Here is a 14,393-nt window from a genome sequence, read left to right on the forward strand (position 1 = left end):
CAACTCTTATTGATCTTATTCTGCTCAGAAAAAAATGTACCTTTTTTTTGTCTAAAGCCTTTGACTACTAGCTTGAATCTATAATTATCAAACTTCAATTTCTTTCTTAGTATCCTCACACTCTTTTGATTTATAGTCTTCTACTAACTTTCAGGTTTTATTGGCAGCTAGCATTAAAATCAAGAAAAGATTAAGTGATAGGATGTTCTTAAACATTAAAATTATGATAATTAAGACCAAAGTCTTGCTAGTTTTCCTCTCTTTCTCTTAGATTCACTCACACATTAATTTTCTTTAACCTTTTCGTTCCATTTTTGCAGATCTTTCAATCATTCTCAAGCCAGCTACTCAGTTCACTAAAAACGAAATCAAAGATTATGAATAATGCAATTGAAGTTATTAACTTGGTTGTTCCAGCTCTTCATTAACCTTTTTTTTTTTGAAGTATTGGCATCTTACATATATTGAACATGATAGAGTAATATAACCCTTCTAAAACCCCTTGAAATTTTATACAGACAACACTCGTATCCGAGTTGGAGTAGCATAGCATGTCAAAACGTAAAAGCTAATGCAAATTCTAAAGAAGAAAACAGGAGCATAGGCATTAGGATGCACCTTATATACATTGATATTTCCATCACAGCAACTCCTAAACCCCATAAGTTTTCTGATCCATCTTGGTCAGGGCATTCTAAAATTCATGTAAATCAGTATATAAAGCTAACAGACACATCAGATTCATACCAGACAGCTTTCTGTCATATACATGTTATAACTGAACTAAACTAATCCGATTAGATTGCATTCTTTCTAATATCCGAGACTAGTTATCTTATTGAACTCCCCTAAATATTAGTTTGTGATATCCTCGAAAGTGAAGTTGTGCGTCTGAGAGATTCAGTAACACTGGTTGAAGCAGAACAGGAAGCTTCTAGGCTGGTCTTCTTCAGTGGCTTTTGGGGTTTCCACTACGTCATCTCTTGCAGCCATCAATGAACTTGTACCAGGAGACTCTGGTGGCAATACAGCATTTTCTGAAGTCGTTCTCTTAGGAGGCATCACAGGCTCGGGTGGTGAAACGGTTGAGAGATAGTGTAATAGCATCTGTATGATTTGGCTGAAATTGGGCCGAGCATTTGGATCCTCTTGCCAACATGAAGTCACAATTGATGCCAAATCTTCTGGAAGGTCCTCAGCACTAGGCCTGACATTCTGAAACAACATAGTTAAAACTTAGACCACGATGCCAAATGCCAATACTGGAATACCATAGTTGCATTTGAAGAAACTTAATCGTATATGAGCTTATTCTTGGCAAACACAAACTTTGAACAGCTTTCAAGATGAATGCTACTCTAGCATCATCGAGAACTGGACACTCTCCAAATCACTTATGTATAAGATAAGGTAGAACTATCCAGGTTCAACAGTGGTCAGGTAATTTCTCGACCATAACATATTAGTATTACGGTGACATTCATGGTACATAGTATCAGGCGAGGTTTTCCAAGGCAGGCTAACAAGCACATACTCAAGAAATCATTAATATCAAAAAATTATTATAAGAAAAAGACTGCACATCATTACCTTAAAAGCAGCTGCATAAGCCGCTTGTAAATTTGACATGCCTTCAAAAGGCAACTTGTTATGGATGAGTTCCCACAACACAATAGCAAAGCTGTAGGCATCCACCTTATGATTGTAATGCTTTTTCTCTCCCTGCCTTAGTGTGACCGTACTATAAAGCTGTTAACATATGTAAAAGGGTTGGCATCTCAGAAAAAAAAAAAAAACTAAAGGGAAGAAAAGTTGATTTTAAGTTCTGAATAGGTCAGTACATTACCTCAGGAGCCATCCAACGATATGTCCCGGTCTCAGCAGTCATCATTTCGGTTAACGATTCTTCCCTGGCTAAACCAAAATCTGCTAGCTTAACTGTCTTATGGTCTTCGGTCAAGATCAAGTTCTCTGAGAAAAGAAAAGAATCAGGATCATGCATACCTATGAGATGTGACAGCAATATTGCATAAATTTCATTAAGGACTGTTGCTACTTTCATTTACTTCAAGTTAAATTTGCCGTTGGAATCATTAATAGCATATTCAATCCCTCCAACACCCACTATATGGCCCAATAAAAGCATTGGTGAAAACAACTAGGGTGTCAACAAGCAAAATAACTGGATCCTGCAAAACCCCAAATGCCACACCTTGAACGTTAAGCCATCTTATATTATGTCAAATGGCCTGCGTGCCAATCATCTTACGTTTATCATTATAAGCAATAGATCTTTGGAACATGCATTGGTATTCAAAGAAAAACTTTTTCTTTTTCGTATTTCTTTTCGAAGGTAAGTAAATTATACTGATCAAATTATCAGTGGCCACATACAAATATGGAAAACAGGACTCATCAGTTGTAAACTCTTTATGGTGGATAACATAACTTGCAACACACACCATTGGTTATCATGGATTCCTTTTGCTGTTTTACGAGTTGGACTAGAACAATATAAAGGAACAAAAGCCATAAAGCTCTAAACACCAAATCTTACAGATACATGGAGACAAAAATGCAATTAAACATAGAAGTTTTAACCTTTTCTAAGAACACTACTAAATCAGGCTTAATAACACACTAGTCATACCAGGTTTCAGGTCCCGATGAATGATTCCATGGGAGTGTAAGCATTCCATTGCACGAGCAATATCAAGTGCAAACCCAATCGCTACACGCAAGTCCAAGCACTTCGGCCGCAAATTCAGAAGGTACTTTCGCAATGTCCCACCTTGTAAGAGCTCAGTTACTATGACCATGATAGGCTCCTTGCAAGCTCCAATAAACTGGAAACAGATAAAATCTCAGATAACTAAGATATGATATGAACCTATTTCCAATTGAGATAACTTACAAACTTCATGATTTGCAGATATTCATTAACAATATCCACACGCACACAAAAAAAAAAAAGTCAGCAACAAGAAATCAATGGCATATATAATAATTCAACAACCTTCACTAGATTTCTATGTTGAACTCTGGATAACATTGCAACTTCCCTTGCAAACCTTCCTTCTCTCCTTGCAATCTCTTCAGGGGTTTCCCCTCTTCGAACAACTTTAATAGCGACAGTCTCATCCTTGTATCTAAATGCATTCAATGTATTAGATTACATGAGATAACCGTTACTTAATAACAGCTACAGATAATCAAATTATCAAGAAACACAAGCTTTTTGTTCTTCACAGTTGATCAAAAGGTCAAACAGGATGAAGTAGAATCCAAAGGAAATTGACTTACTTTCCCTCATATACTTTAGCATGAGCACCTTCACCAATCTTAGGACCAACAAAAAGCTGCTGAGGATCAATCAACCACTTAGCATCTAAATTGAACTCTTGAGTTGAAAAAAAATCATTTCCAGACCCCATACTTTGAAACCACCCTTTTTAAAACAAGAATAAAACAAACTAAATCTATTGAACAAACAATAAGGTACCCTTTCGAAAATCCCGCATTTGAAGTGAACATGAAAAGCTCAGAAACTCAAAACTTTTCATAGCTGAAGGGCAAAAAAAAAAAAGAGGAAATAAAGTACATGCCTTTGCCTACATTAAAGAACCTAAAGCCTGAATTTTTACTCTCTTTTTTTAAATTTATTTTCCCAGCTTTAAAACAATAAAACCATCCCAAAAATCAGGGATTGTAGATCCAAAAAACCATCAAGAACTGCCCTTTAATGGGAGGCAAGGAATAAAGTCCCACATGTTCTCAGCAGACAACCCGCAACAAACAAAAAATTAAAATAAAACGAATATGTAGTAATAGAAAATTCAAATATATAAACCCAGAGAGAGATAACACACAATAGAAAAGACCCTTCAGCAAACAAGCAAGTACTGACACAAGAAAATAATTTTAAAAACAAAGATAAGTTTTTTTATGGGATGTGAGCTGAGTAAGCAAAGAAATGCAATAGTTGAATTATATTAAGGTAAAGGAAATGAAAGGAAGAATTATTGGAGTACTGGGAGCATTAATGGTGGGATAAGAACTGGTTACTGGCTATTAATAAGAGACAGACACAGAGATTATTTAATTGTTGAAAGTTATTGTAATAGAACTATGGAAGTGCAATGAAAGCTGGGTTCTTTTTTTCCCTTCTGATTTCCTTGCGTTATTCTTTGTGAGTCTTAAACAACAGTGATTTCTATTGTTTGTTTCTTGAACTAATTTTGTATTTGATCATAAACCAAACATGAAAAAGTAAAAATTCAGTCTGCATAAGATTCATGAGATGGTTCATATCATATGATGAGAATGAGATTAAATAATTGTTGATTAAATCCACTTTCTTATGAAACCATGCACTGAAAACAAATTATTAAGGCAGTTGCTCTCTCTCTTTTGGTAGGGCTAGATTGTTTTGGGTGTTTTATATAATTTGAAAATGAAAGCTAGTGCAAAATTTGGAAGAGACATGAGATTGAGAGTTGGGTATTTTCATGTGATGCATTCTGGTGGTGTTGGAAATAAAAAGGATAAGTAGGGCAGACATGTTCGCTTCTTCCACCTTCCATTGCTTCTCACATGTTTCTTGTTAACCTTTCCTTATTTTATTTATTCTTTACCTTTTATTTCAGTATAATCATATATTTCACAAGTATATATCTATGTTTTCTCTCTATTGTATTTTATGGTATTTGTATAATATATAATAACTGTGGGACTAATTTCGATGATATTTTTGTTTGAGCCTATTTCGTCCAAGTAAAATATAACTAACATGGTCTGTTGAGAAGATTGATTCCAGTGTTAAACGTAATAGATATGTTAATCTTTGTAAAGTTTTTCTACGCATTGAATGATTAAAAGCTATATTCATATTTAAATAGATATTTCAAGAAAAAAAATCCAGGCAACATAGCTAAACCTGCCAAAACTCAAAAGTCATGAAATGATCATGCCTTGTTCTTTGATCGTCTCAAATAAAAATGATAACAATGAACAAAAACAGTTGCTAAAATGTGGCCTAAAATTACATTAAAGTGGATCTATGATTGACAACAAGCTTGACTTATCAAAGCAAATAAAAGAAAAGGTTAATCTCAACGACGCTTGTATATACAAGGCTTCAACTCTGGCCATTCAATTTCTCTCCCATGTGAACTTTGGTTTTCCTACAATGGAAAATATGAACAGAGGTTAAGGAACAATGGGATATGAATGGAACTACATATAATTCTTGCCATGCCATCCCATATCAGCTTTGTTTACTCGAAGTCTGGTGCAAATGTCAAATAGTGGTATGTGTTTGGTAAGTCTTTTACATGCATTTGAAGGATCCTTGGAAGGTCAAATCTCATACCCATATCTAAAATGTGTTGGACACAGAGGTCAAACACGAGTACTTCAATAAAAATGGAAAGTCGGAACAACACAATAAAGAGAAAAAAAAGTCACTAACCTTTTTCTTGAAGTATAATAAAACAAACATCTTATTTGAGAAATCCTGCAAATAGGGTTGAATTGAATGAGTTAGCCAAGGATAAATGGTATGCTTTGATGTAAATAAAAGGGTCCATATGTAAGTTACATAAAATCACAATTAGGTACCAAACCTTGTATTAGATTACTCCAACAGAGTGATTATATAAAATGCTAATGTTATGTGGTAAAGCCAATATCAAATTGCCATTCTCAAGTCAAATTTATATATATATTTTAAATATTAATGCCATCTTAGTATTAGTCAATTTAGTCCATTAGGCTAGTTTGACCAAATTGTTAAAGGGCGTATAAGTTTAGGGTTGATTTCACATATTAACCGATAAAAGAAAGATAATAACCTTCAATGCTGAAGTAAATCCCATCTCACAAACAGCTTTTGAAAACATATTTGGGTCTGCTCCTCCATTATTTGGATCAAATCTGCTCTTTACCTCTGCTATCAAAAGCCAACCACTGTGAAGAACCAAAACAAGTGGGTTAATTAACGAAAAACTCATTAAAAAAAGGGTAACAACAAACATTAAACAATATATTAAAGCTCAGCAAACCTTGGCTTAAGAACTCTACATGCTTCTTTAAGGTAACTAGCATAGTTCGTCCCCATCAATGAAAGGCAAAAGACAGCAACATCTACCGATGAAGGACGAAGTGGAGTCTGCCAGAAAATTTCAAAAAAAAATCAATTACTACATTGGAAGCACCCAATACTTCGTGTTCTCAAACATTCGGACACATGTGTGCACATGTAGAGAGGCAGAGATTCTTAAACTCTTATCTTCGATCCATATATAACAGCTTGCATTCATTGTCGAAAATGAAACCTATAAACGGAACCATCTGCTTGTTGTGTTTTCTTTCGTTTTAAAAGGTAATTAAACTTGGTGTTTGGTTGTATGGTATCCTATGGAACCAATTTTGCATCAGGCAACTGATAGTTGCAGGCAGACAGTAGTTTTCCCTACAGATGCTATATAACTGATAGCATATGCAGTGTACCTACTGATGGATCAAAATTATGTAATAACACTCAGTGATGACAGCAAGGACTCATGCAATGATCATAACAAGCTCGTATAAAGGATGAAGGAGGGGCTTACGTTTGCCATATCACAAGAAATTACTGAAGGATCGTTTGAGACAAGATCGATCGAGAAAACTTTATTCTTCACATTTTTTGCAAGGCGTGCGTCACCTGTGATAAAATAGAGCAGGATGACAATGGCAGAAGAGCCAAAACAAGAAATAACGGATGTAGTTAAACATTTATAATGGATATGAGTTCAAGAAATTATCATTGCAATACACAAAGGCAAAATCCAGTTAACCAAATTCTCACCACATCCAAAATCAGCTACAATCAAAGAAGAACTACGTTCCTTCAGCCATTTTATGATTATATTGACTGGCAGCTCAGGCCAATGTGACATTTGCTCTTGATATCCTGTATGGTACTGGCCAAGTGAGCGAAATGTATAAGTCCAGAATGCAGCTTCAATATCAGACTTAAGAACATCAGCTCGAACTTAGAACTACCATTCATGAACCATGAATGACAAGGAAACAAAAGGCACTTTAGATGCATCAACATGGTTACATAACAATAATAGTTCAACATCTGTTAGGCCTAGCAGAAGCATAACAAACGAATTCAAAGCAAAGATCCTACTAGAAGTCATTGCAGGTGAGTTGTAAGCTGTCTAAAAAGTTTGTAACCTAAGGATTCAATTTCAGAAGCAAATAGTTCTCACAAGAAAACATAAAAATAAAATAAAATAAGGACATATAATTTCATGGAATGCAATTGAATATCAAACAGAAGCTAAATAGAAGAACAGTAATAATTTTAAAGCTTACCATGTCAAACAATTCTGGGTCTTCTTTGAAATAGTCCAGTGCTTCTTTACCACTAAGACACAAGAAACGAAGCTGAATTTGCATTACTAAGTTGAAAAGCTACAACTTCAACTAAAAATTAACTAAATACAAAAATAAAGCACCGCTTGTACATAAGGCAAAGAAACAAAACTTCTTTCTTTTCCTCCTTCGGACTTGAGCAAAACCAATACGCAACTAAATTCAAATAGAAGAGAAGTGAAAAGAAAGAGAACATACGTGCAAGTGTAAAGCTTTTCATTGATCATCCTAAAATGCCCACCAGCTAGCCTTGCTTTCATCTGCATATTGAAATAAATCCCATAAAAATAAATCCAATATCGGATATATATTTACATATATGCAAATACATATAGAAGTAACCTTGTCAAGAAAACTAGAGGATTTTAAGGAAGAAGAAGAAGAAGAAGATTGATGGGCAGGGTTTTTTTGTTGATGGGTCTTTTTGTGAAGCTTTGTTGAGTGTTTAGGTAGCAAAGATGGTTGGGTTTTTTGAGGTTTCTTGTTTTTCCCCCTTCTCCGCTTTCTGCTTTGTTCTTCTTTCATCGTCTCTGGTTTTCTGCTCTATTATTGGCAGCTTCCAAAGTCCTTTGCTCTTTGTTTTAAGCCAAGGGAATCATTCCTGCAGAAGAATTGGGCGAAGGTTTTTGCAGAGGAATTGGGCTGTTTTCAAGCCATTCTAAGTCAATACTTGTGTTTTTGAAGCCCAAATATCACTGCTAAAGGCTCATCCGAGAGAACCAACAGAGGAGTTGCCATATAAGCTATTAAACCTGTCCATGGGTCGCCCAATCGGATCTTGGGTAAGAGATCACCTTAGCTCCACTTTAACTTTATTTAAATATTTAAATATTTATTTTTAATTATAAAATATATTAATATTAATATTTTTCAATACTTAAAATAATAATGGACACAAATTGGAAGAGTTGTTTCGCGTCAGCTTGTTATTATATTTGGAAGCAACGGCATTGGTTCTACAAGCTCTTTACAAAAAATTTTGAAAAAATTAAAAATTTTGAAGAAATTTTGAACAATACAATATCAGTTTTAAAGAAAAGTCGTCTTTGTTCAACTGAAGAAGAGAGATCAAAACTCGTTTCAAGAACAAGTCATTATGATAATTAAGCAGACTTAATCATCCAAAATCAAGTTTAAATGATCCTTAGATTCAAACTCTCACTAAACTTATTTTTAAGATCAAATTTGATTACTCTTAAATCCAAATCAAATCAAATTCTAGCCAAACTTAACTTGAAGATTAACTCTCAAAACCCTTGAAGCAAACCACATCATTCCTAGATCAAGTTTAAATGACCATTAAATCAAAGCTAAATCAGAAAAAAAAATAGAGTTTCCTTTGTATTTAAAAATTGTAGCTTTTTTCAAAGTTGACTCCAAATTTTTAAAAGTCAATATTCAATTCAAAATTTGTGTGCCCAATTACATGTTTTTTTAGTTCTAAGTATGTAGTTTACACATGCATAGAGTGTGATAAAATTTCTAGTATTAATAATGTTGTTGATTAAGTTAGTGTCATAGTTTAATCTAATTATTTTCATTTTAATATTGTACATATTTTATGTGTCATTATTAATTAGCTTCAAACATACGTTTTATTATTTGTTGTATGTTATTTTCAAACACACATCTGTATTCTAAATTTGTGATTTCCACCCATATACACATGTGATAAAATTTCTAGTGTCAATTGATCTACATGAGAGGGCTTTGTTGTTGTGCCCCGGGATTATGGGTGAGCAAAAAACCAACCAAACCGAAAATCAACCCAAATCAAAGTCTTTTGACGGTTTATGGAATGTAAGTTCAAAAATTGGGATTACCTGAAACTGAACCAAATTCTATTTTTTATTTAATATATAATAAATTTTAATTTATTATGATATAAAAATAAATATTTTATATTTAAAATAGTGAATGTAATTTAAAAGTTCTTAAAAGAATTATTAATTTTTAAAAATATTTATAGAAAAGACATTGAAATTTTGTCAAATAATGTTTAAAAGCAGTAAAACAAAACTATTTTATCAAAATAAATCTAAAAGTATCAAAACAAAAAATTTATTTGAAAAAATCAAAAATCAAAATGAACCGATTTATAATAAATGATTTAAAAAATTTAATCGAACCAAACCGATATCACCCCTGCCCGATACATTACCCTCCGGAAAGTGTTCCATTATTATTGCTTGTTCGATGCTAGCTTGAATGGATTCTACAGTGTTGAATTTGAGTTGGGCGGGAGTTGAAAGCCTCGTAATGAATTGAGGGCTTTCGATTCGAACAATATGGTAGCTTAGGTCCTCTGTGGACTGGTCGTGGAACCCTAGCAATGTCTACGGGAAATGTTCGGATCAAAAAAAAAGGGGGGATACTGGAGGGCATGTCTCAAGCATCGCCCCTTACTCCTAAGGTAAGGAGAGGACAAATTGGATATATGATAAATTTTAATATCAACATGGTTAGACATGGTTAGTGAATAAAATGGTAATGCATATTTAAAAATAAATTCTTTTAAAATATTTAATAATGTATTATTATATAATATACTTTATAGAAAATGATAGGAATTAAGGATTGATATGAAATATTAAAAGAGTGAAAATGATGTAAGGTAGGGTTAAGATTAGACTGGATGAAATGAGAAATACACCGAAAGTTTGAAAAGAATACCTAAGCATTTCCTCCTTTGCCTTACAATAGATTTGTTTGTTTGCTTGCAATTTGCCTACCCCCTTATCTCTCTTACCTACCTACCCTATTCCTAACACCATCTCACCCTTCTTTTTTTTCAATTTATTTAAATTTTAGTCTTGATAATAATTAAATTATTTAGATATTATGCGTGAATTTAATTTTTTTATTTAATTTAATTATTTTTATATTTTTTTTAAAATTTAAAATTTCAGCTCTTATTCATATGATAATCATTAAATCTATTAAGACTAAAATTTGATTAAGATTAAAACTTTAAAATTCGAAAAATATATTAACTAAAAATAACTAAATTAAAATATAATAGTATAAAAAGTAATAGTAAAATGAGGATCTCTAGGCCAGTTAACCTTTTAATGTAATTTTATTTATAGTAAAATTTGTAAAAATAATATTTTAATATAATAAAAACATAAGACTTATTTAAAAAAAATATTTCAAAAATTTTCCAGTATTTATGTCGATTAGAAAATTTGAAAATAAATGATAAAATATTGGAAGAGTAACCAAGAAATATAATATGAAAGAGTATGGGCCCTCCAAGTAAAAATTAAAAATGAAGGGGAAATTTTTACAATTTGAACATTTTCATTAGGGGTGTGAGTGACGTGGACTCAATATTTTCCCATCCCTAATAATGAAAACAGACAAAATTTAGATTTCAATAAACCAATTAGAACCGTTGATTTATTTTAAAATTTTCCTTAAAAGATCACTTATGTACGTGTCAAACTTCAATGAACATAAGCCTCTGAGATTGAGATTCTTCCTCTTCAATGGTTAAGCACCTCTGATTTAGTATACTATTTTTAAATGTAACATATAAAAATAAAAGCATCTAAACAAAAAATATTTAGAAATTTATTTTAAAAATCAAATAAGCAACTTTTTTTTTAAAAAATTCTTTGAATGCCTTTAAACACATATTTTTTATTTATTTAAGAGTTTGAGAAAGTTAATAAATATTTAAAATTAATGAAAAAATGATCATCACAGTTAAATTCGAAATTATTATAAAATCTTGATTGACAGTTAATAAGTGTATTTAAGAGCAAGAAATATTTGATGTAGTGAAATAAAAATAGGTTGAGAATAGACATGGCAAAGTGAAAGAAAGAAGATGTAAAGAGAAAAAAAATCAAAGACAAAACACACAACATCAGATGTACAATGAAAGAGACAGACAGAGAAGGAAGTCAGAGTATCCAATGACAAAAAGCATTACAAATAGTTAACATTTGATGGGTTTTCTTTGGATATCCTTCCTTTCACCATAACTTCCCCTTCTTTTTCTTTTTCTTTTTCTCTCTTCTAGACACACACATATATATTCATATTCAATTTTTAATATTCTTTACTTCCTTATTTCACAGCTTTCTCTCCAACTTGGGAGTTGGTGAAAAGTTGGGTGTTCTTCATAGTCGAAACTGATATTACTACCAAAATCTTCCATTTCTTTTCTTTTTTTATTCGTTAAATATATATATATTCCTTATCATCACATTCACACCTGTAAATGTAAGTTCTAATTTTTTGTTTTTCTAATGTGGGTTTGTCGTGTTAACTTGTCTTATTCAAATATGAAATCTTGATGTGAAAATTTTCTTGCTTTTCTTGTTTGTTTGCATGTTTATTTAACTGGGTTTTTTTTTTATATTTATGGTGTAGCTGGAGTGGAGGAAAGGGAAAGTAAATCCATTTTCAAGTAGCATAAGGGCCAGATTAAGGCCAAAAGCTATGCCAATGAATCTAGTTCATGATGTTGATGGATTGCACAGAATTATACTCACTGAACCAACTGGTTCATCTGCTGAGGTTTGTTTTGCCTTCTTTTCCCTGAATCTTTATCAACAAGAAATTTAGAGCAATTTGCAGTGAAAAAGGAAATGGCCAGGTGATCTGAAGCAATAGAGTGAAAAGTAGGGGAGATTGATATTTTAACGGTGAATATGGTTATCAGATATATTTTTACTTTGAGACAAATATCTTGTTTTAAAGCTCAAGTCCTTTTCTATTTTAAAGTTTACATAATTAAACAAGTCAGATATAATCTGATTATCAAATAATGGGGTTGTTGCTATGATTATAACTCTTGAATTGATGGATAAAAGTTGATAACATTTCGAAAGATGTATGTGTGTGGGTGGATGTGTTTATCAAATATGTTAACCATCTTTCTCCCTTTTCTTTGCTACTGGAAATTTCTATCAGATTAGTACATAAAGGGTGCTTCAAAATTGACATAAAAGAGTTTCAGGTGCTACTCTATGGTGGACAAGTTGTTTCATGGAAGAACGAAAGAAGGGAAGAACTGCTTTTTATGAGCAGCAAGGTGAATTAATTCTTCTTTTATTCTATATGTTTTTCGATCTTAAAATGCTGGTGTTGTCTTTGTATTTACTTGTTTTTCCTGTGATCCCTAGGCAAATTGGAAGCCACCTAGAGCCATCAGGGGAGGTATACCCATCTGCTTTCCTCAGGTTAGTATATACCACGGAGTTGGGAGAACCTTAAGCTTAGAGACATTCTTGAGGATAAGGTAGGGTGTATGTTCTTTATTTTATTGCTGGTTGTTGCAGTTCGGAAATCTTGGTTCGCTGGAGCAGCATGGGTTTGCACGGAACCGAATGTGGTCACTGGACAGTGATCCTTCGCCTTTGCCTCCTGCTAACAACCAGTCATCGGTGGATCTTATATTGAAGTCTACAGAAGAGGATCTAAAGATCTGGCCCCGTTGGTATGCTTGTGTATCCTGTGTTCTTTTGAGATTAAACGTGGAAAAGCGGACTTCATGTATGCACTGATGAATGTTGATCACCCTGCAATTTTGCAGCTTCGAATTGCGTCTTCGTGTAACTCTCAGTGCTGGCAGGCTGACGTTGATCCCTCGTGTGAGGAATACGGATAACAAGGCCTTCTCTTTCATGTTCACACTCTGCAACTATTTTTCTGTCTCTGACATCAGGTTGGGGCCATGATTTTTTGACCGCTGTTTCTTCTTTTTCATGCAATAATGGCCAGAAGGTTTTAAATGTTGAACTGCCCTAATCGATATAAATTCGAATATGAACTGTAGTGATGACATATCAGGACAGCTTTGCTCATTTTTTTGCTTTATTTTGCTTATGCATTATGCATTGATGATTGAGGAAGAAGTTCCATATTCTTTGCTTAGAAGAGTCGGAAAACTCTGTTAAATTTGCAGTGAAGTGCGTGTGGAGGGCTTGGAGACGCTCGATTATTTTGACAATTTGAATAACAGGCAAAGGTTCACTGAGCAAGCTGATGCAATCACTTTTGATGGCGAGGTAGTCCTCTCGTATATTCGTATGCATGTGTAAAGCCTTAAAACCATAACTAAAAACATATATTTATTATGCTTTAGTTTGAAAGAGTATATTTGAGCACCCCAACAAAGATTGCCATCATTGACCACGAGAAGAAGAGGACATTCGAACTGTGGAAGGATGGGATGCCGGATGCAGGTTCATTCAAATTTCTTAAGTTACTTTGCTTTTGTAATGCTTGATTCTTTCCAAGGATCTAAACATTCACTTTGTGTGCAGTTGTATGGAATCCATGGGATAAAAAGGCTAAGGCTCTGCAAGATTTAGGGGATGAGGATTATCAATCCATGCTATGTGTAGATTCTGCTGTTATAGAAACCCCGATCATCTTGAAACCATTTGAAGAATGGAAAGGCCGACAAGAGATCTCCACAGTCTCCTCTAGTTATTGCAGCGGACAGTTGGATCCCCGAAAGGTTCTTTACGGCTTTCACTGATACTCAGGTTCAGAGTAAATCAAGGTTTTCTCATGATTCAAATAGTTAGTCCTATTTGCTGTAAAATATAAATGCACTTCTTTGTGTAGTTGTTGCCAATATAGGGCATTTCACATTGTCTGAGAGGGATTATATATATATATACTATAAGTAGATGGAAAACTTTCTCACTCTTACATATTTTGGCTAAAGATAACCATTTTAGTACATCTATAGATGAATTGAAGTATATCAATAGCAATACGTCACAACTGTTGTTTTGAAACATAATGGAAGATTATTGAGGATTATGTTCATTGCACACCCCATATTTCTTCGCTTCTTCCCATTGAATACACTGATAGAAGAATCCTTGTTCTCGGACCCACACGATCCCTGCTCGGAAGTATATCTGCTTCGATTGAAGATTTGTTGTTCACAGGTACTGGTGGATACAGTCTCAATGTCTCGCACAATGCTGCATGTA

The 14,393-nt window shown here is 33.4% G+C and overlaps 3 protein-coding genes across 4 annotated transcripts; 1 reads left to right on the forward strand and 2 right to left on the reverse strand.

Moving 5' to 3' along the window:
* Positions 1 to 585: 585 nt before the first annotated feature.
* Positions 586 to 4,512, reverse strand: LOC107897906 (serine/threonine-protein kinase STY13). The gene is made up of 6 exons (XM_016823507.2): positions 3,304 to 4,512; positions 3,017 to 3,149; positions 2,651 to 2,846; positions 1,847 to 1,971; positions 1,591 to 1,749; positions 586 to 1,215 (listed from the first exon to the last, which is right to left on the reverse strand). Exons 1-6 carry the CDS (start codon positions 3,432 to 3,434, stop codon positions 901 to 903), a joined length of 1,059 nt encoding a protein of 352 aa, XP_016678996.2. The 5' UTR covers positions 3,435 to 4,512; the 3' UTR covers positions 586 to 900.
* A 439-nt stretch (positions 4,513 to 4,951) lies between these two features.
* Positions 4,952 to 8,164, reverse strand: LOC107897908 (ribosomal RNA-processing protein 8). Its single transcript, XM_016823512.2, has 9 exons — positions 7,771 to 8,164; positions 7,627 to 7,688; positions 7,369 to 7,420; positions 6,851 to 6,965; positions 6,612 to 6,706; positions 6,063 to 6,169; positions 5,853 to 5,967; positions 5,471 to 5,515; positions 4,952 to 5,183 (listed from the first exon to the last, which is right to left on the reverse strand). The coding sequence occupies exons 1-9, from the start codon at positions 7,951 to 7,953 to the stop codon at positions 5,112 to 5,114; spliced, it is 846 nt and encodes a 281-aa protein (XP_016679001.1). The 5' UTR covers positions 7,954 to 8,164; the 3' UTR covers positions 4,952 to 5,111.
* Positions 8,165 to 8,193: 29 nt separating this feature from the next.
* On the forward strand, positions 8,194 to 14,136 carry LOC107897907 (putative glucose-6-phosphate 1-epimerase). 2 transcript variants are annotated; one of them, XM_016823510.2, is made up of 9 exons: positions 8,194 to 8,210; positions 11,812 to 11,958; positions 12,355 to 12,475; positions 12,567 to 12,623; positions 12,723 to 12,880; positions 12,977 to 13,108; positions 13,349 to 13,451; positions 13,529 to 13,628; positions 13,710 to 14,136. In XM_016823510.2, the coding sequence occupies exons 2-9, from the start codon at positions 11,900 to 11,902 to the stop codon at positions 13,925 to 13,927; spliced, it is 948 nt and encodes a 315-aa protein (XP_016678999.1). In that variant the 5' UTR covers positions 8,194 to 8,210; positions 11,812 to 11,899; the 3' UTR covers positions 13,928 to 14,136. The 2 variants fall into 2 exon arrangements, with proteins under 2 accessions (XP_016678999.1, XP_016678997.2); XM_016823508.2 differs by lacking the exon at positions 8,194 to 8,210 and having other exon boundaries at positions 12,401 to 12,475.
* Positions 14,137 to 14,393: the final 257 nt, after the last annotated feature.

Source organism: Gossypium hirsutum, chromosome A05 (assembly GCF_007990345.1).
Source record: "Gossypium hirsutum isolate 1008001.06 chromosome A05, Gossypium_hirsutum_v2.1, whole genome shotgun sequence".
Taxonomy (NCBI): Eukaryota; Viridiplantae; Streptophyta; class Magnoliopsida; order Malvales; family Malvaceae; genus Gossypium; species Gossypium hirsutum.